General features: G+C 36.5%; 1 protein-coding gene across 1 annotated transcript in view; it reads right to left on the bottom strand.

The window, feature by feature from the left end:
- SPINK5 (serine peptidase inhibitor Kazal type 5) overlaps positions 1-25347 on the bottom strand; it is a 63788-nt gene that overhangs the window by 19596 nt on the left and 18845 nt on the right. The window contains exons 8-23 of the mRNA XM_069484176.1: positions 24032-24098; positions 21121-21248; positions 19698-19785; positions 17913-18040; positions 16578-16659; positions 15313-15440; positions 14464-14545; positions 14003-14130; positions 11293-11341; positions 9733-9860; positions 8011-8098; positions 6767-6894; positions 6046-6112; positions 4352-4479; positions 2763-2859; positions 1266-1393 (exon numbers count right to left, since the gene is read on the bottom strand). Coding sequence (XP_069340277.1) covers positions 1266-1393; positions 2763-2859; positions 4352-4479; positions 6046-6112; positions 6767-6894; positions 8011-8098; positions 9733-9860; positions 11293-11341; positions 14003-14130; positions 14464-14545; positions 15313-15440; positions 16578-16659; positions 17913-18040; positions 19698-19785; positions 21121-21248; positions 24032-24098 — 1644 coding nt within the window. The remainder of the gene's footprint in view (positions 1-1265; positions 1394-2762; positions 2860-4351; positions 4480-6045; positions 6113-6766; positions 6895-8010; positions 8099-9732; positions 9861-11292; positions 11342-14002; positions 14131-14463; positions 14546-15312; positions 15441-16577; positions 16660-17912; positions 18041-19697; positions 19786-21120; positions 21249-24031; positions 24099-25347) is intronic.

Genomic DNA, 25347 nt, shown 5'->3' with positions numbered 1-25347 from the left:
TAATATCACATTTTTACAGTATCTTATCTACATTTAGATATGTTTAGATACACAAATACTTCCCATTGTGTTACAGTTGCCTACAGTATTCAGTACAGTTACATGCTGTATGGGTCTGTAGCCTAGGAGCAATAGTCTGTACCATATAGCCTAGGTGTGTAGTAGACTATACCGTCTGGGTTTGTGTACATACGCTTTGGGATGTCTGCACAATGATGAAATCACCTAACAACCCATTTCTCAGAATGTATCTCCATCATTAAGCAATGCTTCACTGTAAATATGGGCAGATTGAAGCCTAAGAGAGTTAAATAACCTGTCCAATAACATAGACCTGAAATAGCCATCAGATGCTAAAACTCTAGCACTACCCCACTCTGCCATCCTGCTTCTACTGAAGAATTTTAATGATTAATATTTAATGAAATAAATATTAATACTAGGCTAGTATGCAGAACTAGATTCTAGTTTTATCTCTATAGGTCACTCCCCATGAGATCTTGAGTAAACCTGAGTAAACCAACTTCAGTTTTTCTCATTGGTAAAATCCAGCACCTGGATTATATATTCTCACATGGCCTGTACTACTACAAGATTGTCATTTTTTTTTCCAGAGAGAAAGGTGAAGAATGCATGTGTACTGTGAGAACAGGGAGCATTATAAATATTTATGAAATACATATCAATTGAATGCCATAATTAAGAGCATTGTAATAAGTTTTAGAACTACAGGTACCCTTCAAGGTCATCTAGAACTACCTTATTCTATAGATGGCATTAACAGTGGTTATGTTATCCCAATAGCATACATCAGAATAGGCTGAGCTGGATCATAAAAAGTACTCTGACTTAATATCATTCACCCGGAGAAAATAAATAGAAAGAATAGAACCTGGATTATGCAAAAAGTGTGTTCCATGCATATGACAAGAAAGCAGCTCTTTTAAACTGTGCTCGCCAACTATTCCAAATGACCATCATAAAGTCTTTGGAGGATTCAAGCACAAGGAAGAACAATTATTTATCATGGTGGTACTTAGAGGTCACCGAATTATAATAGAAAATAGAGTAGGAATCAGCCACTTGATTAGCTACCCTTGCTAGGGTCTATTGTTCCTTAGGGGTTGCAAGAGAAAATAGTAATATTTTCAAACTAACAAAAAGAATAATTTTCATGGAGGGAACAATAGAAAATGAGAAATAGCCATTAATTCAGGAGGAATATGTGACTATCTTTTAGATATGCCTGTGAGAGAAGTACTTACAGAATTTCTTTACACATGGTACACTTATTGTTGTACGATTTGCCGTCAGCATCCCGTACAGGATCACTCTCCCGAGTACAGGTGAGTTTTCCATTTTTCATTTGCTCTCGATACTCAGCACATTTGTCCTGAAAAGGGAGAAGAAAGCAGGCCTCCTGGATCACTTAGTCTATTGTATTATTAAGTATCTTAAACAATTTGTGTAAGGAAATTTCTTATCAACCTCCCCTTAAAAGAAATATAACATCTAGGGTTGCTAGCCCCAGAGAAAGAGGGGCTAGAATCATCCTTATTCTAATGAAAACAGTTCAGTTGTCATGGCTACTAATGTTGCTTTCTACAAAAGGAAATTATAAAGATGGATGGGATTTAATAGCATGGATTAAAGGTTGGCAAACTATAGCCCACAGGCCAAATCTCTCCTGCTGCCTGTTCTTACATATAAGGTTTTATCAAAACACAACCTCACTCATTTATTTAGATATTATTTATGGCTTCTTTTCCATAACAGACACAATATAACCCACCATGCCTACAATATTTATTATCTGGACTTTTACAGAAAAAAAACATGCTGACCTCTGATGTAGATAAAAGGGAGAGAAAAATGCAAGGAGAAAGCAAAAAGTTATACGAAATGTTAAGGAAAGTAGGCTTGACCAAACTATGGAGAAGACAGACAAAACTCTTAACAAGTCTATTCCTGTGTAGGAGAACTCAGCCTCCTAAAGCAGAAAAGATGAAAAAAAAAAAAAATCAGAAAGGCTAGAGTTTATCAAAGGTAAATACTAGGCCTGTGTCAAACCTGGAAGTGAAGAGATGGTCTTGGTATTCCAGAGTTGTAAGAAGATAAATAAGCTAGCTGTCATCTTGTGATGTTTTGTTCACAAAGAATGACCTCACGTGCAATATTGTCATGCTGACACTTAAAAATGTCTCAAGAAATGTGCCAAACATTTGCCTAAGTTATTTTATTTTATCCCTAGAAGATTATTGCTAAATTAGAGATACTAGAGTTCAGTGAGATGAAGTAATTTACTCCATGTTTCACAAATCCAAGTGGTATGGGCAGGATCGTACCCCAGACTACCTGACTCAAAAGCCTATGCTCTTTCACCATATTATGCTGCATTGGATCAACAGAAAAGATATCCCCAAACAGTGGCTCCATCCAGGGTAAGAAAGAACATGCAATGCTGATGAGATTACCGAAATGGGATTATTGCAAGGAGAACTCAGGAGAGTGGGGTAAAGGCAGCATATTGTTAATTATTTTCAGGTGCAAAGAAGTCCAAACAAGCCCTAGGGAGGTGAAAAATTGTCCATATCCTACCGCACAACCTTAATTAAGGGGAAACGCCACTGTTCTTCCAAGGATGCTTCCAGACACAGCACTGCATACATTCACCTTTGCCTTAGGCGATGCAGGCCACCTCATAGCCCCATTGTCAATGAGCTGAGCCCGCTCTGGTTACTGAAATTAGTGGTAGCTCTCACCTCAGCATGCCCTCCTCCACTGCCGTTGGAACCATGTCCTGAAGCATTTCTGTGATCTTCCTCTTCTTTCCTCTTTCTTTCTTCATCTTCTTTCTGGCTGGAAATCAGAAAGTGGGCAGTAGGCAATAATAGATTACAGAGAGTGGGGTGTATTTCTGTGTTTCTCATCATACGACCAAATAAAATATATATAGGATTCACCAGCATTGACTTAACATCTACTATGTTGCAGGCCTTCTCCAAGAACAAAAAAGATGAATTATGTGGAGTCCTTTGCCTGGAAGAGCTCTTATTACAGTAAAAGAAAACCAACATGTACATTACCACAAAAAAGAAAAGTATTAATTAATTAGCACTTCATATATGATGATTGAGGATCTCCAGCTGTATTTATTATACAAATATTCGAGAGGCCCCAAAATAATTACTTCTCTATTAAATGTGTTTTTTTCAAATGGATTTTCGACATTTCCCAAAGAACAAAACATTGGAATCATCTCTAATTGCTCCCTGTCCTTCAACTCACATGGCTATTGCCATGTAGCACTGATTCCACCTTCACAATGATCCCCTCACCTTCACCTTGATCTGCTCACCTTCTGTCCTACATCCCTTCCTTCTCTTTTTCTCCTTTTTACTGTTGACATATGTATCTTTCCAAAGGAACTACATTTATGCCACTTATTCTCCTACCTGAAAAATTTTAGTGGTTTCCCATTACATAGAGAATTGACCTCAAAATCTTCACTCTAGCATTCAAAGTTGGTAAAGTTGGTAAGTTCTAACTAAACTAAATGACTTGCTTTTGACTGTACATTCTACAGTTTTCTTAATTTTGTATCTTCAGCTATCCTGCTCTCTGTTTCTCCTCTCATTCCCTCCTGTCATATCTTATCCAAATTATAAGGTCCAGTTCTATCCATCCATAAAACTTTCTATTAAATGTCCTTTCCCTGAAGTGACATAATAAACAACACACATCATTTGTCATTTAAAAATTTCTCCTGTGTATTATATTACCTTATGCCCATGTCTAATCCCTCATGGACTACCTGATTTCTGAGAAGAGTGTCTGTTTGATTCATCTTTGTGTAATTATTATACATGTTGTACAGTGTGGATGTTCAGCAAATGACTGTTAAATGACTTAAATATCTTAAGTGTACTTCCAAACTTTACGTAAAGAGCTACTTTTCATTTTCTGAAAATGTGATATTTTCAAAAATGGAAGTGAGGAGTTAGATTGACAGTAAAATCTGTGTTTTCTTCCCAATGAGAATTCCAAGACAATCCAGGGAAGGGATCCACTCGACAGCAAAGGACTTAGGATTTTATCAACAAATGTTGTGATGTACCAATGGGCTCTACCCTGGAACAATAGAGAATCTAATAACCTAGTAATATATTACCTATTTCTAGAACCATGAATCTAGAACAGTGAATCATTATGAAGTTTCACCTCAAATACATTACAGATAATTATTTGTTTCCTTTGTGTGCAAGGCCAGGACAAACAATATATATGATCTGCCCATCTCATTGCTTCCCCAACTCTTCTAATCCACAGCAGAGGATTTTTTTGCACTCACAAGACTGCCTTGCACATGGCACACTTGTTGCCATGGGTTTTGCCATCTGGGCCACGCACGGGATCATTTTCTCGTGTGCAGAAAAGATTTCCATTTTGTAAGAGGCTTCGGAATTCACTGCATGTATCCTAGAAAAAGGAGAAAAGGCAAGAGCTTGGGTATTTTCTTGGAAATTAGTTTGTTGGGTTCCTACTAAGCACTTCCTGGGAGTTGGGAGCAGGAGGAAGAAAGAGAGAAAATGACCTGAGGATTTTTTTTCCTGGCAATTATATTGTTTAATTCCTATTAAGTACACAGGATTTAAAAAGAGGTTTGTATTTCTTTTTCTTTGAGAGTTAGCCCCAAATCCAGACTACACCTGCCATCACACATAAGGCTTAAACTGAATTTTTCTGAGGACTGTTCACAGCTCTTGCTCAGGGCTTTACCGTTCATCTCTCATGTTAGAATGCAAAAAGACACTGCACATGTCACAGAATTTAAAAACTTCGGGAGCGGATATGATCTCAAAGTGTATGTAGGTCAACCACGCACACTGTCTCTCAATCCCTTTTATGTCCTACCCTCTAAGTCATTCAATTTCAGTCAAAATATCTGCAGTGATACAGACTCCACTACGTTCCAGACAGTTCAACCCACTAGACAGTTCCCACATATGAGCCATAGCTTTACTTTTGGGGAATCTTAAAAAATAACTCTTATAAATACTATAGGATCCCTGCTATATGGGTTTAATTTTCTTCATCATTAAAAATGGGATGAGTATGTTTCTTCAGATCAGCAATGTTAAAGTATTTGACCTCCTTCAGAGAAATCAAGGATATTTTTCTTCTCGCCCATACCTCCCTATATTCTTTTCCAAGAGCTAAACATGCCCAGATACTTAAGTCATTCTATGTATGACATGGTTTCAACGTCATTTCTCATTCTGAATTCTACCCCTTTCTTAAAGAATTTAACATGCTGTTTCAATAGTTTGTGATGAGGGCAGGGAAATCACCACAAGCTGGAATAACCTACCTGGAGTTAGTCTTCTTAAACTCAAGAAAATATTATTTGGGGATGCTACATTTTTGTTATCTCCCCAAATGCGGATACCAGAGAATAATCAAAGGTAAAGCAAGGAACATTTTATACCTGGTTTGACCAAATAGGGTAATCCAAAACACATAGGAAGAATGTTGGAATTGGTGTCAGGAAGTCTAGATTTGTATTCTATTATTTCCAGTGTTCGACTGTGAGAACTTTGAAATATGAAGATATGATAACAATATTCCCACTAACTCTATAAGCAAATGCTTCCTTGTCTCTCTGAATTCCAAATCTTCATTTTAAAATATAGGAATAAAGTAAATCAGGGGTTTGCAAACTGTGACCTGGAGCAAAATCTGACCAACCACCTGTTTTTAGAAATAAAGTTTTACTGTAACATAGCCATGTTTATTTGTTTGTGCATAATCTCTGGCTGCTTTAGAGCTATGATAGAGTTGAGTAGTTGTGACAGAGATGATATTGCCACAAAGCCTAAAATATCTAGTATCTGTCCCTTTAAGATAAAGTTTCTCATTCCCTGGACTAAATGAACTCCCAGTTCCCTCACAGCGAGGGCCTTCAATAATTCCATGAGTTATTTTTACAGAAATACTACAAAACTGTATCCTTTCAGTGTAGTGTGAACACTCCAGGAAAACTACCTTTTCAGAATTTCTTTTAACTTTTGCTCTGGATTCAGCTTCTTCTTTTTCTTTTGCTTCCTGCTGGCTGTAAGAGGAGGGAGGAAAAAAACAGTTATTCATGGCACCAATACATACTATCTTAAGAAGAAATTTCTCTAGATAAAAACTAATCCATTACTTCTGTGCATCTACCAACTTAGCTTGAGAGTAGAAAGGCAAATGCATGCTCCTCCCTACTGTTGTTCTTGTATTTTATGTTTCTTAAAGAATAAGACACATAAACCATTGCAAACCAGTAAATACATTTTCACCACTGTGTTAATTTTGGAAAGCAGAGATATTGTCCTTCTCCCCAGAAAGCAACTATAATATTTATTAAATGTTAGCGAATTTTCAGTTTGTTAGCAACTAATGATTACACCTTCGGATTATTCATGATAGTGACTCATAAATGCAGAGAACAGAAGTCCTAGTCTTTCTATGCCACTAACTCTGGGGTAATTTGTCCTAAGCACATGGTCCTTTCTTGATGGTGATTCAAGTACCTTTCAGAACACTGGAAAACACTAAAAAGAAATGTGCTGAGTATATGGCTTTATAATAGTAAATCCCCAAACTCAATGCAAAGACAGCCTTTATCATCCGCCTCAAGAGAAAGCCTGTGGTGTCAGCCCTTTTGTCCACCCAGGGCTTATCTTCCCCTACACTTAGCAGCAACAGTGGCTGAATGTCTACTCACAAGAAGGCCTCACACATGGAGCAGGTGTTGCCATGGATTTTCCCATCTAGACCTTCGATAGGGTCATTCTCTCTGGTGCAGGGCAGCCGTCCGTTCCTGACATAGTGACGGTATTCGCTGCACAACTCCTGTCAAAGGAAGGAGGATTTAAGAATCAGGTAACTGAACACTGGAAAGCTTCCTCCACATTACCCCTCTGAAAACTAAAAAAATAATGGATGCAGATGGTTGATACAAAAGGTTTACATTAGCTAAGATGCTTTTCAGAGGCCTGGGCCACACGTTATTTGGAATTTAAGATTACTATTATTTATCTCATTAGAAAACCTTCAATTCAAATATTATTCTGTGCTAGGCATCATGAGAGATACAGGGAAGAATAATTTATGGTCTCTTAAATTGGTTAAGGAACTTGTGCTATGCAGAATAGCCCCCCAGACACACACACCCAGTATGTCCAAGTCCTAATACCCGGGGCCTGTGAGGATATGACCTTACACGGCAAAAGGGGCTTTGCAGACATAATTACTCAAGAACCTTGAGATGGAGACACTATCCTGGATTGTCCTAATGGGCTCAACATAGTCACAGGGTCAGTCCCTAAAACTGAGAGGGTGCAGCAGAAGAGAGAGGGAGAGGGAGATGCGACTGCAGAAGAACAGCCAGAGAGATGCAACGTTGCTGGCTTTGGAGACGGAAGGTGTCCAAGAGCCAAGAGCCACAGATGGCTTCTAGAAACTGGAGAAACAGAGACGGGTTCTGTCCTAGAGACTACAGAAAGGAATGCAGCTCTGCCAACCCTTTGATTTTAGCCCTTGTCAGACTTCTCACCTATAGAACCAGAAGATAGTAAGTTTATGTTTTTAAGCCATCAAGTTGTGATAATTTGTTACAGCAACCACCGAAAACTAATAAAGAGTTTTTACTTTATTTGGAGAAAATATATAGAAGCAACTGTAAGTTGGAATAAAGCAAATGATATAACTAAAAAATAAAGAAAATCGATGGCATAATATTATAGATAATAGAGAAAAATAATTGATCTCCTCTCCAATGCACAAGCAACTAATGGATTTAGTGCAAATAAATTGAATAATGACAAAGGAGTCCTCTTATACCTGAGGACCGAAATACCCGTCGTTAGTTTGCAGTCACTGAGGATGCAGGGGTGAGGAGGAAGGTAGGAGACTTGTCTACAGAGAGCGATCACTGAATATTATGTGGCTCTGATCTGAAACACCTACCTGTACTGCTTCTCTCTTAACTTTTTCAGCCTCAGCTTTCTCTTTTTCTTCTTTGTTGTTATTTTTCTTCTCTTCTTCTTCAAGTTTGCTGCAATAGAAAAAGAAGACACGGGCTAAATAAAATTCCCCATTCTCTTTGGTAGTATGTTTTAAGAAGGAAGGAGTATCCTCCAAACCAAATGTCAGATTCAGTCTTCAGTACAAATTTACTCAGGCCACGAGGTGCTGTTGCTTTGGCCTGTGATGCCGATAAATAAAGCTGTTTATGGTCCCCCGCGAAAAAGTCTCAGCCCACTGTTTATTCTACTGGCCTGTGCTGTCGACTTCTCTGTTGAAGACACTATGCACATATATTTAAGGTTGGACCAGGACATGTGAAAGTTAAGAGATAATAACTTTGCACCTCTTTAAACAGGAATTATTTAAACATTTTTTCTCAACATTTATATTAAAGTTCAGGAAGGGATTAGGGGACTAAGAAGGAGAAGAATTAGAGACGGTAATAATCAGCTTCTCCTATATTGCCCCACACAGTGGACCTCTGGTCACAGGGTTGCCCACACCACTCAGCAAAGCAAAGGCCTGGGAGGCCCTGGGCATGGCTTAATGAGAAAACCTTTTAGTAAACAGGTATTATATAAGCCTGCTTCTGAGGGCTCACTCTACACTAAGCCCCTTACCAAAGTATACATTTCATCTACATACAGTAATGTCCCTGAAAGGAGAACTACAATCCTCTCTATTCCATTTTTTGTTCAAGTTATTTTAACAGTCTTTATATACTGGTCACACAGACCTCTGTTCGGCTGCCTTTTACCTAACCCATGTCTGAATATATTCAAAGCATCATAAAATGTCAAGGATGAGAGAAAGAGCCAAGGGATCACCCAATTCAGATCATGAAATTTCTGCTCTCTCTTTTTTATGAATGAAGATTATCAAGTGTTAAAAACATATTAGCTCTAAATTGAGTCTTTCCCCTTAACTTAATTAGAAGCTAGAAGGATAATTGAATATAGAATAACATTGCCACTATATAATTCAATATTATTTTATTTAGTCTTGTCTATCTGCTTTTAAAATTTTCTAGTGAAGGACCTCAGGAAATTCCACCCCAACACATGACTCCTTGGTATAAAGAATATTTTGAATCACAGGCCCTTCAGGATCACCAAAGCACTGGAGGGGGCTTTCCCTCTATCTGCATGAACCATACTGACCTGATCAAAAGATCAAAGGGGCAACTGGCTTCCCTTCTTCTCCCTGTTATCTCAATATATTACAGGAAAGAAGGTCAAGAATACAACCAGACCTAACCCAAATCACTTAAAACACTATACCTGTCGTTTAGGTTAATTTACAAATCAATCTGTTTCCCCCTCCATTCATCGTCCCTAACAATCCCTATCTATACTCCTCATTTTCCCCCCTCCCCTCTAAAGGCATGTATAAAAATATCTCCACTTCATTGGGATATTGGGTAATCACGCTGTGATTTCTCCCAGGCGTATGGTGTTGGTAAATAAACATTTCTCTTATTAATCTGCCTTAACTGTGAGCTGATCTTTCAGCTAACTTTCAGGGGAAAGGGCAAGTTTCTCCTCATCCCTACACTAGGATACAACCCATAGCATATACTCTACACCATGTATGAAAAATCTAAAACTGGGGGGTGATCAATGATGAAGAAATTCAGTGGGAGAGATGGGGAGGGATACTCACAACACACTTGCACACATGGCACACTTGTTGCCATGCATTTTACCATCTGGGCCACGGACAGGATCATTCTCCTTGGTGCAGACGAGCATCCCATTTCTCACTTGGTCCCGGAATTCGCTGCAGGTTTCCTGGAAAATGAAGAAAGTATTTTTTTCAGAGCAGTTTTCTACGCTTCCTGCATATTGCCTATGGTGAGGAAGAAGTAATGCAGAGTTAAAAGTGAAAAGAAAAGTGATACTAGGTAGCAGTAAATCAGTAAGTATTAATGGAGCTTCCATCATGAATGCAGAATTGTCCTGGCAGTGTAGCAGACCTGGAAATATTTGTCATCCTTCTCCTGAGGGTGATTATGATCAAGATGCAGAAGGCTGACAGACCACTAGAAAACTTATTTTTCTAGTTTTGTGTTTTGTGTTGGGCTGCATACCACAGTCTATAAAAGCTATGAAAGATCAGAGGTAGGGAGAGTCCATAGGCAGGCCTAGAAGAGGTGCCTTCCTGGAAGAACAGAGAATATTGCAGAGACATGTTTTTTCTTTAGGAGGCTCAGAAAGAAGACAAAAAAACCTGCTTAAACTAAGAAATAAAGATTTATCTTTATAGAGAGAGAAGAAAGTAAGTCTGATCCTTGGAGAAACTGACATCTTCCTGGGAGTGAACTGATAAAGTGTAGGGATGGTGGATGTAGATTTGAACAAGAAGAGTAACAATAGAATGAGAGAAGGAGACGTGTTTTAGGACCATTGGAAATATCTTCAGAGGACTTGGCAACTGGTCAAATATGAGGGTTGAAACAAATTTTCAATTCTAAATTACCAATACAAAGATAGATCCAGCTAACAGAAACAGTTATTGAAAAAATGAGTCAGTTCAAAAGTAAACTTTTAAACTGTGTCAACTTTTCCCCAAATAATGATTAGGCTTGTACTTATGCAACTGTTGTTAAGAAATAGAATAAATAAAGGTAAATCTTGTGTATGGCTATTATATGAAAGTAATCCAACATTTACACACAGGGCTCTGCTACCTATAAAATTATAAAATTATAAAAGCATGGAAGGTAGACTAAAAATAATTGGGAAATCAAATGAACTACTTAATAATATTGATTGGGGCAAGGAACCCAGTACTTCCTCCATAGCTGGGTGGTGACAAAGATCAAATATAGTAACATATGTGCATTTGTTTTATATGTTGGAATGATTGGGATCTTGTACTATCTGTTTGAAATAATAGATACGTGAATTATGTAAATTGAAATTAGTAAACTGTACAAGTTAATATTAAAAATCTGTGCCTAACAACAGAAATCTAATAAAAGCCAAATGTGGGGGAAATCCCTTACAAAAAGTTAGCACTATACTTTTTGTGAAATGAACCTCAAAATTTGAAAAATCATGAAATAAAATTGGTACTCTGGAAACTTCTGGTTAAAAGTTTTCTTTGTTCATTTCAGGCATGAAAATTAAGCAGGAAACATTTATTCTAATGAGATAACTAGAATGCTCTTATAAAGAAAAACATGTCAGAACATAGCATCAGCATTTCAGAGAAAATTACCTTCACAGCTTCTCTTTTAGCCTTTGCTCTTGCTTTTTCTTCTTGCTGACTATAAGAAACAAAAAAAAAAAAAAAAGGAAGAGAGAAGAAGAAATGGATCTTAGTGCAGTATAGCAGATCCTTAACATTCATAGATTGATCATTCAGTGCTTTGACTGTTCTCAAGCAACCCCAAAGATATTCCCATAGCAGTTTGTAATTTTATTAAATAATAAACAAGAATGCTTCGGCTCACCTCAAGAGAATGGTGTGCAAGAGAAAGGCCCTTACTTAAGGAGTACACATATTTAACTTCCCAGCATATGTACTCCAATAATACTTTCTTATTTGCTGATTCTTTTGCATCTGTGATAACTCTTTATAAAGTGCCACTATTTGGCTTCTGGGAGGCAGTATAGCATGGTGGTTAAGAGGAAAGGCTGCAGAGCCAGACTGTGTAAGGAAAACAAGTGCTTAACCTCTCCATGCCTTCCTCATTTTTAAGTAGAGGTAACAAGGTCAAGGGGCAGGGGAGAAGGAGTAGAAGTAATAAGAGATATGAGGGATTGATATCATCACTGTCATCATTGAAAGGAAACCTTCCAAAAATAGGCATACAATGCAAATGAAGTGAGAATGATAGCTCTTACATTTTGAATAACTAACAGTGTTACAAATTGAGTTTAACAGATTGGATCTATAGCATAATTGGATATGTAATGCAAATAATCATGTACAGACAAAAAAATTATATAATATGTGAAAATGGTTTAATGTTCCAATCAACATAAGACTTGCTCATTGATCAAATTAAAACTTTTTAAAAAGTTGGAAAGACTGTATTCACATGGTATGAGAGTGTGCAAATAAATGACCACAGAGGGTAGAATGAGTCTCAAGAAAATCAATAGCCTTTTATTAACATATCTACAAAATATGAGGTGATAAAAGTATTTCTTTTTGATAAGAAATTTTTATGTTTGTGAGATAAACTTGTGAGATAAAACAGATTCAAAATCGTAGGTTTTTTCAGACTTTTTCCATATGAAAACTCATCTATTAATAAACTTTACCACAAGTGTAAATTGACTAAAAAATTTAAGCAGCATTTTTCCTCCTAATGGGAACTTGTCAGAGAAGGCAACAAGTCTGACCACTAGGTGGCAGAATTACTTCCTTGTTACCCAAAGATTAATGTGGAGGAAAAAGAAAAACAGGTTGAGGCAAGCCTGAATATAGGCAAATATCTACCAGAAGTTGGTAAAGGCCTTGCTAAGTGATTATATCCTGTCTACACCCTACGGTGAGACATACATTATCATTTTCTTCATCTCCACGTTGTATATACTGTCCTGACTTTTCCATTATTTTCAACTTTTCTGAGCCTTTGTTTTTTTCATCTGTAACTTGTGACAACACGGAATCTATTTCATATGGTTGTTGTGAAGATTAAATGAGATTAAGTTGCAAAGCTCCTAGTACCTGAAAATTACATGCACTCAATAAATGTTTGTTATGACAATTATATAATCATCTTCTTAACTTTCCATCTAATAGACTTCGAGTGCTCCGCGTCCCCAATGCTGTGGGAGAAACCTACAGGACTATATTGCTCTCTATCAGGGAAGACTGAGCAACTAAACCCTTTCACTGATTCTTGGCACATAGAAAATAAATTGGGTATCTGTTTGGTCAAAAATCATGTTTAGGAAACTCATAAACTCTTATTTGAAGGGCCATATCCTGTCATCCATTCTAAAGTCCCATACTTTAAGCCCCCTATAAATGGGCATCTAACTCCTACACAACAAAATCACCATTCTTGAGTCCCTCCCTACTCTCTTACAAGATCAGTCTTCATGCTGAACACAAATTTGTCTCTCAGTAGCTCTTATCCATTTAATTCTATTCCTTAAAATCACACAGAATAAGTAGAAAGATAATAAACTTAAAAAAACTCATAAAAATCTCTCATGTACTATAATGATATTGTACATGTAACTGCATCTATTTCCTATTTTAGCTGATAGTTTTTTTTGAAAACTAAAAACAATTAGTATGATTATCATGGCATATACTCTTTTCTGGGTGAAAGATTCTAGATTATTTCTTCATCTCGTTTTTTTTTTAATTTGTGTTTTTAATTGACAAATAATAATTGTATAATTTATGGAACTAAGTCAAGCTAATTAACATAGTCAACTCACATATCATTCTTTTTGTGATGAGAACATTTATAATCTACTTTTTTAGCAATTTTTAAATATATGATACAGTATTATTAACTAGAGTAACCATGTTTTGCAATAGATCCCAAAACTTATTCCTCCTAACTAAAATTTTGTACCCTTTGATCAACACCTCCTCATTCCCAACCCCCACCCTTACCCCACCTCCAGCCTCCAGTAATCACCACTCTACTCTCTACTAAGACTTAGATTTTTTTAGATTTCACATGTAAGTAAGATCATGCAGTATTTGTTTTCTGTCTGGCTTATTCTGCATCTCTTTATATCACAAGAGTTATTATATAATCTGAAAACCCTCCACTCGCTTTTTTCTTGTTGTTATTGCTGTTATTTGTTTGTTTTTTAGTCCATTTAAATGTGACAGCCAACACTGAACACTACACTGAAGAGGAAAATGCATTATTCACAATTGTTCAAAAACTTCCCAGGGCAATTCCCACTTCTCACTCCCTCAGAAGCCCTGGGGCCACTGCTCTACTTACAATAAGGCTTCGCACATGGAGCAGGTGTTGCCATGCATTTTCCCATCTGGGCCCTGGATGGGGTCATTCTCTCTGGTGCAAAGAAGTGGTCCATTCTTCCTGGCTTTGCGGTATTCACTACACAATTCCTGTGAAATTGGGGAAGAAAGTTGGAAGTGTTGAACATAGGTTGGATCAGATTGCAAAAATAGCTGAAGTTTAGACTTTTTTCTCTTAAATGGGAAGGAGCAATTGGCTTATTTTAGAATAGTTCTTAATCTGGAAGTCGTGGATATTTTTAGGTGATAAAAGCAATGAGCCCTCAACCAAGAAACGGTCACATATGCGCATGTGTGCCTGCACACATACAAATACACACAAAAATACAAACTGTATAAATGTTTCATACAATTTTAGGGAACTTATGTGTTCTTTGAATGCCACCTCCATATGCCTCTGACTTGTTGGAGAAGGTACCTCACCTCAAAAGAAGTTGTTTTCTCAGATTGTCTTTTATTTCTGGATTCACCTTCCTTCTTTTTCTTTTCTTCTTCTTCTGCTTGGCTAAAAGAGAGTGGTTAAATAAGAGATAAGTAAAAATCATAGAATCTCCATATTGGAAGTGATCTCAAATATAATTGAATTATTACAGTTAACATTTATTAAATTCTTATAATGTACCTAACCCTGTGCTCATACTATGAAATTTTCACCATGGCATATAGTAAAATTATTATTACAATCCCATTTTACAAATAAGAAACTGAGAGACAGAATGCATAACTTGCCCAAGGACACAGAGATAATAAGCATAGACTAGGGATTTAAACCCTAGCTCCAGGCGGTTTTCTAAACTTTCAGTGCTCACTATTGTGTCTCTGATGACTGGCCTTTGCTTTAATCTGCCAGTAAAATCTTCACCTACGTCATCCTTGACAGCCAATGGTAAGTCATCCTATCTTTGAAATCCTCAAACTATTAGGAAGTTCTTCCTGGCCCTGAGCTGGGACCTGTTTTCCAGAGCTTTCATTCATTAGCCCATTGGCCTCACTTTAATCCATGGAGATAACCTAGAACTAATCCTGTTTCCCCATTTAAAAACAAAAACTACTTGACTATTTCAAGACAATGACTCTCCCCTTGCCTAAGTGTGCCCAAGTCTTCACAGTCCTCAAAGGACATGGTTTTTACACATTTCCAATCGGGCATTTTTTCTAAATATCCCTTAATTATTTTATTTTCTATTGAAGTGGCCCTCTCCTAATTAAACATAGAAATTAAATAGAAAAGACAAAACCCTCCCTCATATTCCCAGCTGCAGTACTACTCACAAGAAGGCCTCGCACATGGAGCAGGTGTTGCCATGCATTTTCCCGTCTGGGCCCTGGATGGGGTCATTCTCTCTGGTACAAGGGAGTTTTCCATTCTTCATGAACTTTCGATATTCGCTGCAAAGCTCCTGCCAAGATAAAGAAAGTAAGCTGGGCATATGTTTTATTTCTATTCAGAGAAGAAAATTCAGACATCTACATTGGCAGAAACTAATGTTATATCTCCTTGAGCCAGGACTTTAATTGTATTTCTCTCTAATGTAAAATTTAATTCAACAACAATAAAAACCTTACCATTTGCTAAGAGATGGGAACCGATAAGGCATAATAGGTTGTCCCAATATAGTAAAAAAGACACACAAGCAAACTCCGCTATAATCTAAATAGAATAAAATAAGTGCAAACACAGAGGTACAAGAAAATCTGAGAACTCAAAGGTCAGAACCATGAATTCTGATTGTGGAAACCAAGGAAGATGTCAAGGAGCAAGAATAATTTAGGTAAGTGTGAAGAGTGAATAGGATCTTCCTGGGCAAAATTAGATTGGGAAATATGCACACCAGATTATGAAAATAAAATAAACTGAAAAACACAGGTAGGAAACTACATGGCAGGTACCAGAGCAGGAACTTTTGAATGAAGGTAAAGAACTGAAGAAGAGAAATAAGGAGATTAGAATGCCTCTTGCAGTTGATGATGAGCTACTTGAGGGCTATTATGATCTGATTTACATTTTGAAACATTACTCAGGCTGTGTTAGGGAGAATGGATGGATTAGGGAAAGGACAAAATCCAGAGGGACAATTAGGAGACTTTCATCATCAAAACAATAGGTGATGATAACTGACTAAGGCTTTGGAAACTAATATTTTAATACTTCAGACACAAGAATCATGCTTTTTTTGAGAATCATGGTATTTTTTATCTCAAATAAGATTTGAGAGTTCAGAAATTCATGTGAAAGAGTATACATGTAGAGTTTCTCTGCAATGTGTCTAGCAAAAGCTAACAGGGTCTCTAAGTGATGAAACTAGAAGTAGAACCCAGTTTTTCAGACTTCAAGTAAGTTCATTTTATTTTACAGGGTTAGCCTTTGAAGCAACCAGAATGGATGAATCTTCCATAGCATTCATCTCAATGTCATCCACAGTTTGAAATGTAGGGCTTCTAGGGATTTTTACAGAGCAGAATTCCACCCTCTAGGCTCTTTGAAGTGTGTTCAAATTATAGTGCCAAGTGGGATTTATTGGACGGATTCCACTCACTGCATATGAGGGTGCTTTTCCAGATTCTCTTTTATTTCTTGCTTGTGCTTCAGACTTTTTCTTTTCTTCAGCTTCTGCTTGGCTAAATGAGAGAGAAAATGAAAGAGATCCATTAGGACCAAATACATGCAATGATTTCTCCACATCCCTGCACTGCTAGACTGTTTTTCATCCTTAGAGGGAAGCAATGTTATTCCTTTATCACTACATATCAATGAGAAGCAACTAAACATCTTCCAGTATGGTATGATACCATGACGTATTCATAGTTTCTGTTTAGTGTTGGAAGAAATGCAGTAACAGTGGGCCTGGAAAACTTGCTTTCTATAAACTAGCTTTCTTGCATTTGGTGAGAAAAGGAGCATCATCGATGTCCACTACAGAGGCATCAGAAGCATCAAAATTAGAACCATGGTAACATAACACCTGGAGGCTGAAAGTGACCTTAACAAAGCACATCAATTTGTCCCACTGCCTCTCAGAGAGGATGAGAGGCAGAGAAGGCCTTGGCTATACTCTCAGAATATGACTACAACCACCCCTCTCTCAAATCCAGGATCTAGCTATCATGTCAGGTATACCCTAGCTTAAGCTTCAGTGTATTGCTTACTTACGGCTGTTGTAGCCAAAAGACAAAATGTGAGGCAAGTGGAAAACAGCCAAGAATTTCCATATACTGATAAACCAAATAATCCTAAATTTGCTTTGTACAATGGAATTGTATGGTACGTACAGTTAACTGATGATATTTCAACCATATTGGTTGTCAATCAAAACAAAAAGCCATAGATTCTAAATATAAGTCAAATACTTAATCTGACTCAACCAAATAAAGTAAGAGCTATTCTAAATTTTGAAAGAAAACTGGCAGTTCTGATTTTTTGAGAAATGTCACTTTATATAAAGTAACATCCATTGTAATTTTATAAGCGTTTATGGTTATTTCATGGGCAATTTGACTCTATTCAATTTCTGCGTTAAGTGATAACTTTGGACCTTAAACCCCCATGGAAGATCAGATGCCTATAAGCTGCTGACTAAAACAGGTTCACATGTGAAGCTTCAGGGGTGAGAAGGCAACGAATATTTGTACAAAGTCATGTTTGTCAAAGATGTTCCAGCGCCAAAAGAGGGAGCATCAGAGAAAATAAGACATCTTGAAATAAATAACTCTAGGTACTCACTCTCAGGGCTCTTACTGACATTCCCTGTGTAACTTATCCAACTCACTTTCCTACTTGAAGCCACAGTTTCTCCGTTTATGAAACAAGTTGTTTCTATTAGATTATCTGCAAGGTCCCTTCTTCCTCTGACATTCTAACACTCTATACTCACAAGTAGGCTTGACACATGGAACACAAGTTGCCATGCATTTTTCCATCTAGACCACGAACAGGGTCATGTTCTCTGGTACAGAATAGCCTTCCGTTCCTTGCCGGAGCTTGATATTCACTGCAGCGTTTCTGAATAATGAAAATGAGACAATTTAGATATAATTCTCTATTCTCTATAAATGTCAAATGTTGTTTTACAAATAAATTGGAAAAGAGAAATTAAGGATGAAAAAAAATAAAACTTTTAGGATTTAGAATCATCCAGAAATTTTGTGATGTTTTTCTCCTTGTAATATTTAGGTAGTCAAACTATATTAAGTTAGGGAGCTATAAATATGAATATGATTTATTTAGGCCTTTCATCAATCAGTAGAAAGAATACGTAATTGCAATATACAAAGCTAAGGGATATAACACAGGTCTGAATTAAGGGTGTACAAGTACAAAAAAAAGGATGATTCATGGAATTTCAGAGAACGACTTATGTCTGAGTTCTATCTTGAGGATGTATCCAGAAACACAATGTGGTAAAAAGGTCCTCCAAGAGGAATTATGATATGCAAAGGCATAGAAGTGTGAAAGAACATCTTCTTTTGAGAAAATCTAACATATCCATGAGTATAGTAGCTACAGAATTAGTTTGTTTAAATAGATGAAGGTTTGGGAAATGGTCAAAAAGGAGACCCTGAAAATCAATTAAAAATAAGACCGCTTAACTTTGAAAGGAATTTGGATTTTATTCTAGGACAATGGGAAAATGATAAATATTTATAACAAAGAATGATAGCCAGATGTGTGGAGAATTTGAGTGAATAGAGATAAAATTAGAGAAATTATGATAATTAGATTACAGAAGGAGAAAGAATGACAGTGAGAAAGAGAGAGAGAGAGAGAGAGAGAGAAAGTGGGGGAAGAAAAGGAAGAAGGAAGGGGGGAGGGAGGAGAAATTTTGAAATAAATATAAAAAAATAGTGGAGGAACATTTAAGTACTAAAATTAAAAGAACTTTGTTATCTAGGATCGAGGTTTAGGAAGCAGTTGAAAATGAGGCCTCGCAATGAGACACAGTTACACAAAGAGGAAGGTAAAACTACAAACTATACATCAAAAAAGAATAGACAACTACCTATAATAAATAAGTTAGATAGGGTTTCTACACGAAATGAAAGGTTCCCCATATACTCTAGGATATCTTCAGACATTGTGTAATGCCATTGACTCATGGAAACATCTCCTAGTCTATGAAAACAACATGGCGGATGAATTGAAACTTAAGTACTGAGGAAGACGAAGACTAAAATTACATAGACCAGGCAAGATGCTAATGCCTTCATAAGGAAAATTATTAGGTTTCTGAGCAAAAGTGATAGCAGCAGAAAAGCACTCAGGTGACTAGTTTAAGAGATGTTTAAAAAGCAGAATGCAGTATGATTTTAAAGGAAGAACATTAAAATTCTACATTGATATTGTTGTTAAAATGAATACCTCCACAACAGCTACCACATATTGGAAGAGTACATATCACACTTTCAATTCAGAAAATGTTTTGATATATCACCTTCATTTAGAAGTGTGAAACTATTTTACTAATGTGACTTGATTAATTTCCTCCAAATGGAGCTAGAAATTGTAAAGCCATAATTTTTCTCCTGAATCTTATAAAACAATTATAAATTAGTTTTCAGTAAACCTATTAGTAGTAGGGAAAATATTAACCAATATTGAAAATGCATACTAAAAGAACACACACACACGTAACAACTAGATTTAGCAAACTAATCCTCACCTCAATTTCTCTTTTAACTTTAACTTTTTCTTCATCCTTTCTCAGATTTTGATCTCCTTTATTGTTTTCTTCTAAAAAACGTCGCTTGCTGGAAAAAGAAAAAAAAATAAATGAGTACAGATGCTTCATATCTTCGTAATAAAAAATAATCGCTAAGTACAGATGGCAAAACAGCTAAGTTTTCCTGTTCTAGCATACTTTCAAATCACCTTAAATCCCTATTTTGCCTTTCATTTTGCCTTTATAGTATATACATCATTTCCTTCCACTAAATGGTTTTTTTCCCATCTCTCTTTCTTTTAAATCTCCCCCATTTAAACCTATCTTTTTGAAGAAGACATCTCAAATCTCAAATAGAAATGAGCTCTACATCTATCACTGTTTTTTTTCATAACTGAATATTCTTCTCTTATGGAACAGTTTTCATCTTGTTTTGCAATATATAAATATGTGTGTGTACATGCCCATGGCTTATTCCTGCTATGAACCTTAAGCTTCTTGAAAACAGGGATCTTCATTCATATTTTTGTTCATTCATTCACTCATCATTTAGTTAGTGACTATTTTTTTTTTTTTTTTTTTTTTTGGCAAGCATTGGCCTGGGCCCTGGGCATACTATAGTGTATAATACAAACACACACCCTGTCCTCCTGGAACTCTTGAGCCTAGTGGAGAAGACTGATAGTCAACAAATGGAGAAATAACGATATATTTACCAGCAATTGTGATTATTATAAAAGACAATTGCTAAGAATTATTAGCATGAATTTCAGTTAGGGACTTTAGGAGGTCTTATCCAAGAAAGGATAATCCAAAAATGTAATCTCAAGGAGGAGAGGACATTAGAACTGGCAGGAGGAGAGAACATAGGAAAGGGCTTAGAGAGCTCGAGGATCTGGCAGAAAGTGTCACGAGACCTCATCTGAGGTCTTCATAAAGACCATGATTTATATATTGTAGGATTTGCCCTAGTTCCCATGTCCCATGTCCCAGATGAAAAGATGAGCATAATCCAATTAATGTAAAAATATGAATTTTTCGAGGGTGTCTCATCAACTCTGTCACAATGAGATAATTACCAAAGAAAAATAATCAAAGCCTTGTTCCCTGCTTTTACCCCCATTCTGTACTACGATTAGTTCACAAAGAAGCTCACAAAAGTCACAGGGGAGAATGTTAAGATGTATTTTGTAAGCCAGTCTTTCAAGTGGAAAATGGAATCCATTTTTACTCAGCAATATATATATACACACATCATTGGTGCCTACTCACTAGATAGTGTTATGATCTGCAAAGGACATAACACAGCTCAAATAGTTCTCAAAAAAACAAAACTTCCCCTGAACGTTACTCTTACTCATCATTCCAATTAATCTCCACTCCTCCTTTTGCCTCACTCTAAAGAAATTGTTTCTATACTCACAAAATTTCAGCACACAGGGCACATTTGTTGCCATGCATTTTGCCATCAGGGCCACGGACTGGGTCACTCTCCCGTGTACAGAAAAGTCTTCCATTCCTCACTTGTGTTTCATATTCCTTGCAATAGTCCTTTAAAAAAAAAAAACCCAAACGATTATATTTACTGTTTTTCTACTCTTTAATCTAGAAACCTTATGATACATTTATAATCATAAAATGTCAGGTCTAGAAGGGTTGGCAAATGCATATGACATATTAATGAGAATTAATAACAAATAGTAATTATCTTGTCGAATTACTTGGTACTTGTATCTGCTATGTAGTATATTTATTAAAAAGCAAAAGATCCTAGGAAAGAATAAGGCTGAGCAAGTATTTCCTAAAACCAAAACTCAACAGTACTTTTCAACTTCCAAATCCATGGGAGGGGCTGGCGGAAGAGATCTTTTACAAGGTTTCAACACAAACACAACAAAACACAGAGCCAAGACCAAAAAAAAAAAAAAAAAATATGAGATGAGATGTTTAAAGGTTACTTAACATGGATTAAATCAACTACAATCCAGCCTAGTTTCAAAGGAAAAAGGACCAAGATGATATCCATCAGCATTCTGCTTTAGTTTGTTTTCTCTGTGGATCTGTGGACAATTTTTGTATATTCTGTCTCTGTCTATTGATGATTATTTCTGACATTGGAAACCTCATAGAGAGCAAATCTAATTTCCTTTCACCCGCACCTTAGAGAGGTAGACCCTCAAGGCTGATGTTTATTTAGAAAACCTAAAAAGGTTGTGACTTCCAAAAAAAATCCAAGAGAGATTTGTTCTCAGATTCTTGATGCTTTGGTTCAGTACTTTCAGGTTTTTCTCCGTGTTTTGAAAATTCTACTATTAATATTTGGTGAAGGCTAAACTTAACAAAAAATATATTCCAAGTTAACTCTAGGTGTGAGAGTCTCTATGTCAGTAAACATATTTTGTGATGGCATATATTACTGTAATATGACCTACAAAAAATTCTGCTCTATAACCTGTATCATCTTCATCTTGCCATTTCAGTCAAGAAAACATGAGTATAAAGATTGTTGCTGGGAGTCAGGAGACCTGGGCCCCCAGACTGTAGCTCTCACTCACTGGGAGACCATAGCCAAGTCCCACCCCCTTGGGAACCTCAATCTTACCATCTCCACATTGAGGTTTTTGGAATAGATGCTTTGGAGAGCTTTTCTAGATCTAGTATTCTCTGATTTTTGTTTAATAATTCAAATTTCCACTGGGACACTTTTAAAGAGAATGCTAATTGCCTCCTAATAAAAAGATACTTGTTTTTGGAGGAGCAGTGGGTGTGCTCCCAACTCCCTGGTTGTAACCATCTAGGAATACAGATGCAGAAGCACAGTCACCTGATAATCACAGCATGGTAATAAAATTAATGCTCAATGATTCCCATAAGAGAAACAATGATAATTTCAGTTTATAAGCTGTGATTCATCCAGGGAGCTTCTGAAGAAACACTTTTGTGAACAACCCACTGACAGGTTAATTATGGGGCACATATTGAGCCATCACTACAAAGCAGTCCTATTCAACACCGTCATGCAAAATGGCCCCACCGAAACAATGACCCCAGCCACAGAGAGGAAAAGGGAAGTACAACTGAGACCTGATGAAAAACTGCGGAAAAGAACTCTCCATGTTTATGAAGTAAACATCAGAGGATGACCCAAAGTTTTAGACTGAAATTTAACAACCACTGCAAAAGAATTGCCTTTCAATCCATGGTGAGTGCTGAGCAAACTACAGACAGTTCCGAATACTTTTGTTTTTCTAAATTTAAACTTTGAATACCCTATTTAGGGTGGGAGCTTTGCTTCATTAAATAGTATTATGAAGTGAAGAGTCAGCTCTTGACTACCAGAAACTGGGCTTGTTTCTTTCCATAGTAAAACACAAGCCCTACATTCTACAAAAATGGTGTACTTGTATCTGCACCAAAGAATACAGGATGTAGAATCATAATCCAACAGGAAGATAAAACTGAGGTCATTTATCCAACCTCCTTATTATGCTGACAAGAAAATTAAGGCCCAGAGAGGAAATGATGTGCCCAGTGTCACACACCCACAGCATGAGAGAACTAAGGGTAAAACACAGTTGCTCGGACTTCCCAACAGAAGGCAAAGTAATGACTATCCCTCTCTTGAAACTAGATGATTTAAGATATCTAGAGTGTTTCTCTATCTACAGTGTTTCTTCAATTAACAAAAGAAATGACTTTTTATACTAAATGAAAAATTACATTATAAAATAATTTGGAAAAAAACTTAATTTTAAGGGTATTTTTAAAACCATAATCTCAAAATTTGTCTGAGATTTTTGTTTAAGCAGAAATAAGACCTTTACACATGCAGGTCTCATTGAATGTAATAACCACAGTGGAAAAGTCAATAACTCCAACTGTGTCAATGGAATCATACATAAAATTACCAGTGAACATGCTATTTAAAAGACTCTGGAATTATTTTAAAGTTATTCCTGTCTAAATTACATTTGGTTGCAATTTTTAAAAATTTTTATTCAAAGTAAAGTGGGTTTACACTAAACCAGATGGAAAGTTGGTGGAAATTAAGCAGAATTTGGTTTGCATAAACTTTCTATTTTATAGCCTCTTTTGGGGGTGGGGGAGAAGCAAGGGTGGAAATTGTACATTTTGAACCTTAGGTGGGAAATGCTTTTTAAAACCTGAATCTAATCATTAATATTCTAGGAATAGTCAGTTTGGGGAATTTGATATTAAGAAAAAAATTCATATGATAATAAAGGACAATGACTTTATTGTATGACCTCAAAAGTTCAAGAATAAGTTTGTTAATATTTATGATCACAAGAACCAGATTATATTAAGTCATTTACCTTTTCAGCATTTCGTCGAATTCTGGTTGCATCTTCTCGCTTGGCATTTTCTTCAATTTCTTTTAAACTGTTAAGAAAGTAAACAGTTGGTTAGTTTATGGCTCGATCATATTTTCAGTGGCCAGTCCTGTGCTAAACGCTTTCATATTCTCTGCCATAACTTGTTGAAACTGATTCACTCACAAGAGCCTAGCATTTCCCTGTCTTTAGTGCCTGAGCCAGAAAAATTGCCAAAGATAAGGAAGGGTGTGAAACTGACTCACTGACAGTCAATTAGGAGCTTTGTTCTGTAAAACTGGAGGGGTGTGACACCTTGATTGACAAACAGAAGATTGTCAGGAAAATTCCCTTTAACAGGCAGAACCAAGAGCTTTAACAATGCTGTGACAAGGGTGAAACCCAACTGAGCATTTGAGGTATTGCCATCCACACCCGTAAGCATAACTTTGCATACCTTGTAAAGCACTTGTTTGCTTTCAAAAAAGCATGGTTGCTAATGAAAGCAGCATTAGAATTGGGCTTCTAAGCCTTCTACATCTATTGTCTGATTACAGTCTCATCCTGGAGATAGGCCTGGCTATTTCACTTCTACGGAAGGAGAAACCAGAGGTTAAAGAAATTAAATTCTCCTTTTCAGCTAGTACATGAAAAGAAACAAAACCACAGAATCAGGGCAGGTTGGAACACTGAAAACACATGCCTCCTAGATAGGAAAGTGGAAATCACGTTGATTTCCTGTCTGCAAACCAGTTTTAATCACTGTTTTATGAACCTGATAGGACATGCTCTTGAATTCTACAACGGCTAACTATAATTTTCAAAGGCAGGTGTGAAGTTTATTAATCTGTTAAATCTCTGTCCTGGTTTTAAAGATCCAGTGATGTAAATATAGCAATTTGAGGGTTGCTGACACATGGATCAGAGAGGCTATACCTTGTTTAACAACAAGAATATGAAAGACTAATTGGATCTCATTCACTTTTGAGTTTTCAGTGCCCAGAGCAGTGCCAGGCACTCAGAGAAGGATTAACTCAATAGTTCTACCCTTTCATAATGTTTCACCTTTTATACTGAATTTAGACACATGACATTATTATTATTACTATTTTAATTAGACTCTCAATATTCAATAAGGGTCTCTACACATGCTCAGATGAAGCAATGCACGCCAAATGACTGATGTAGATTATCCCACATGAAAGTGCTTTCTAAATTTTAAAATATTGTGTGTTATAAAACACTTTGTGTCTTGAAGTCATTGTAATTTTAAAAAATTGAGTCTCGAATTTAATAACTAACATGACCACCTTATCCTC

The sequence above is a fragment of the Eulemur rufifrons genome, chromosome 10, assembly GCF_041146395.1.
Source record: "Eulemur rufifrons isolate Redbay chromosome 10, OSU_ERuf_1, whole genome shotgun sequence".
NCBI lineage: Eukaryota > Metazoa > Chordata > Mammalia > Primates > Lemuridae > Eulemur > Eulemur rufifrons.
The sequence above is the reverse complement of the archived record's forward strand: the minus strand, read 5'-3'. Positions and strand labels throughout refer to the sequence as shown.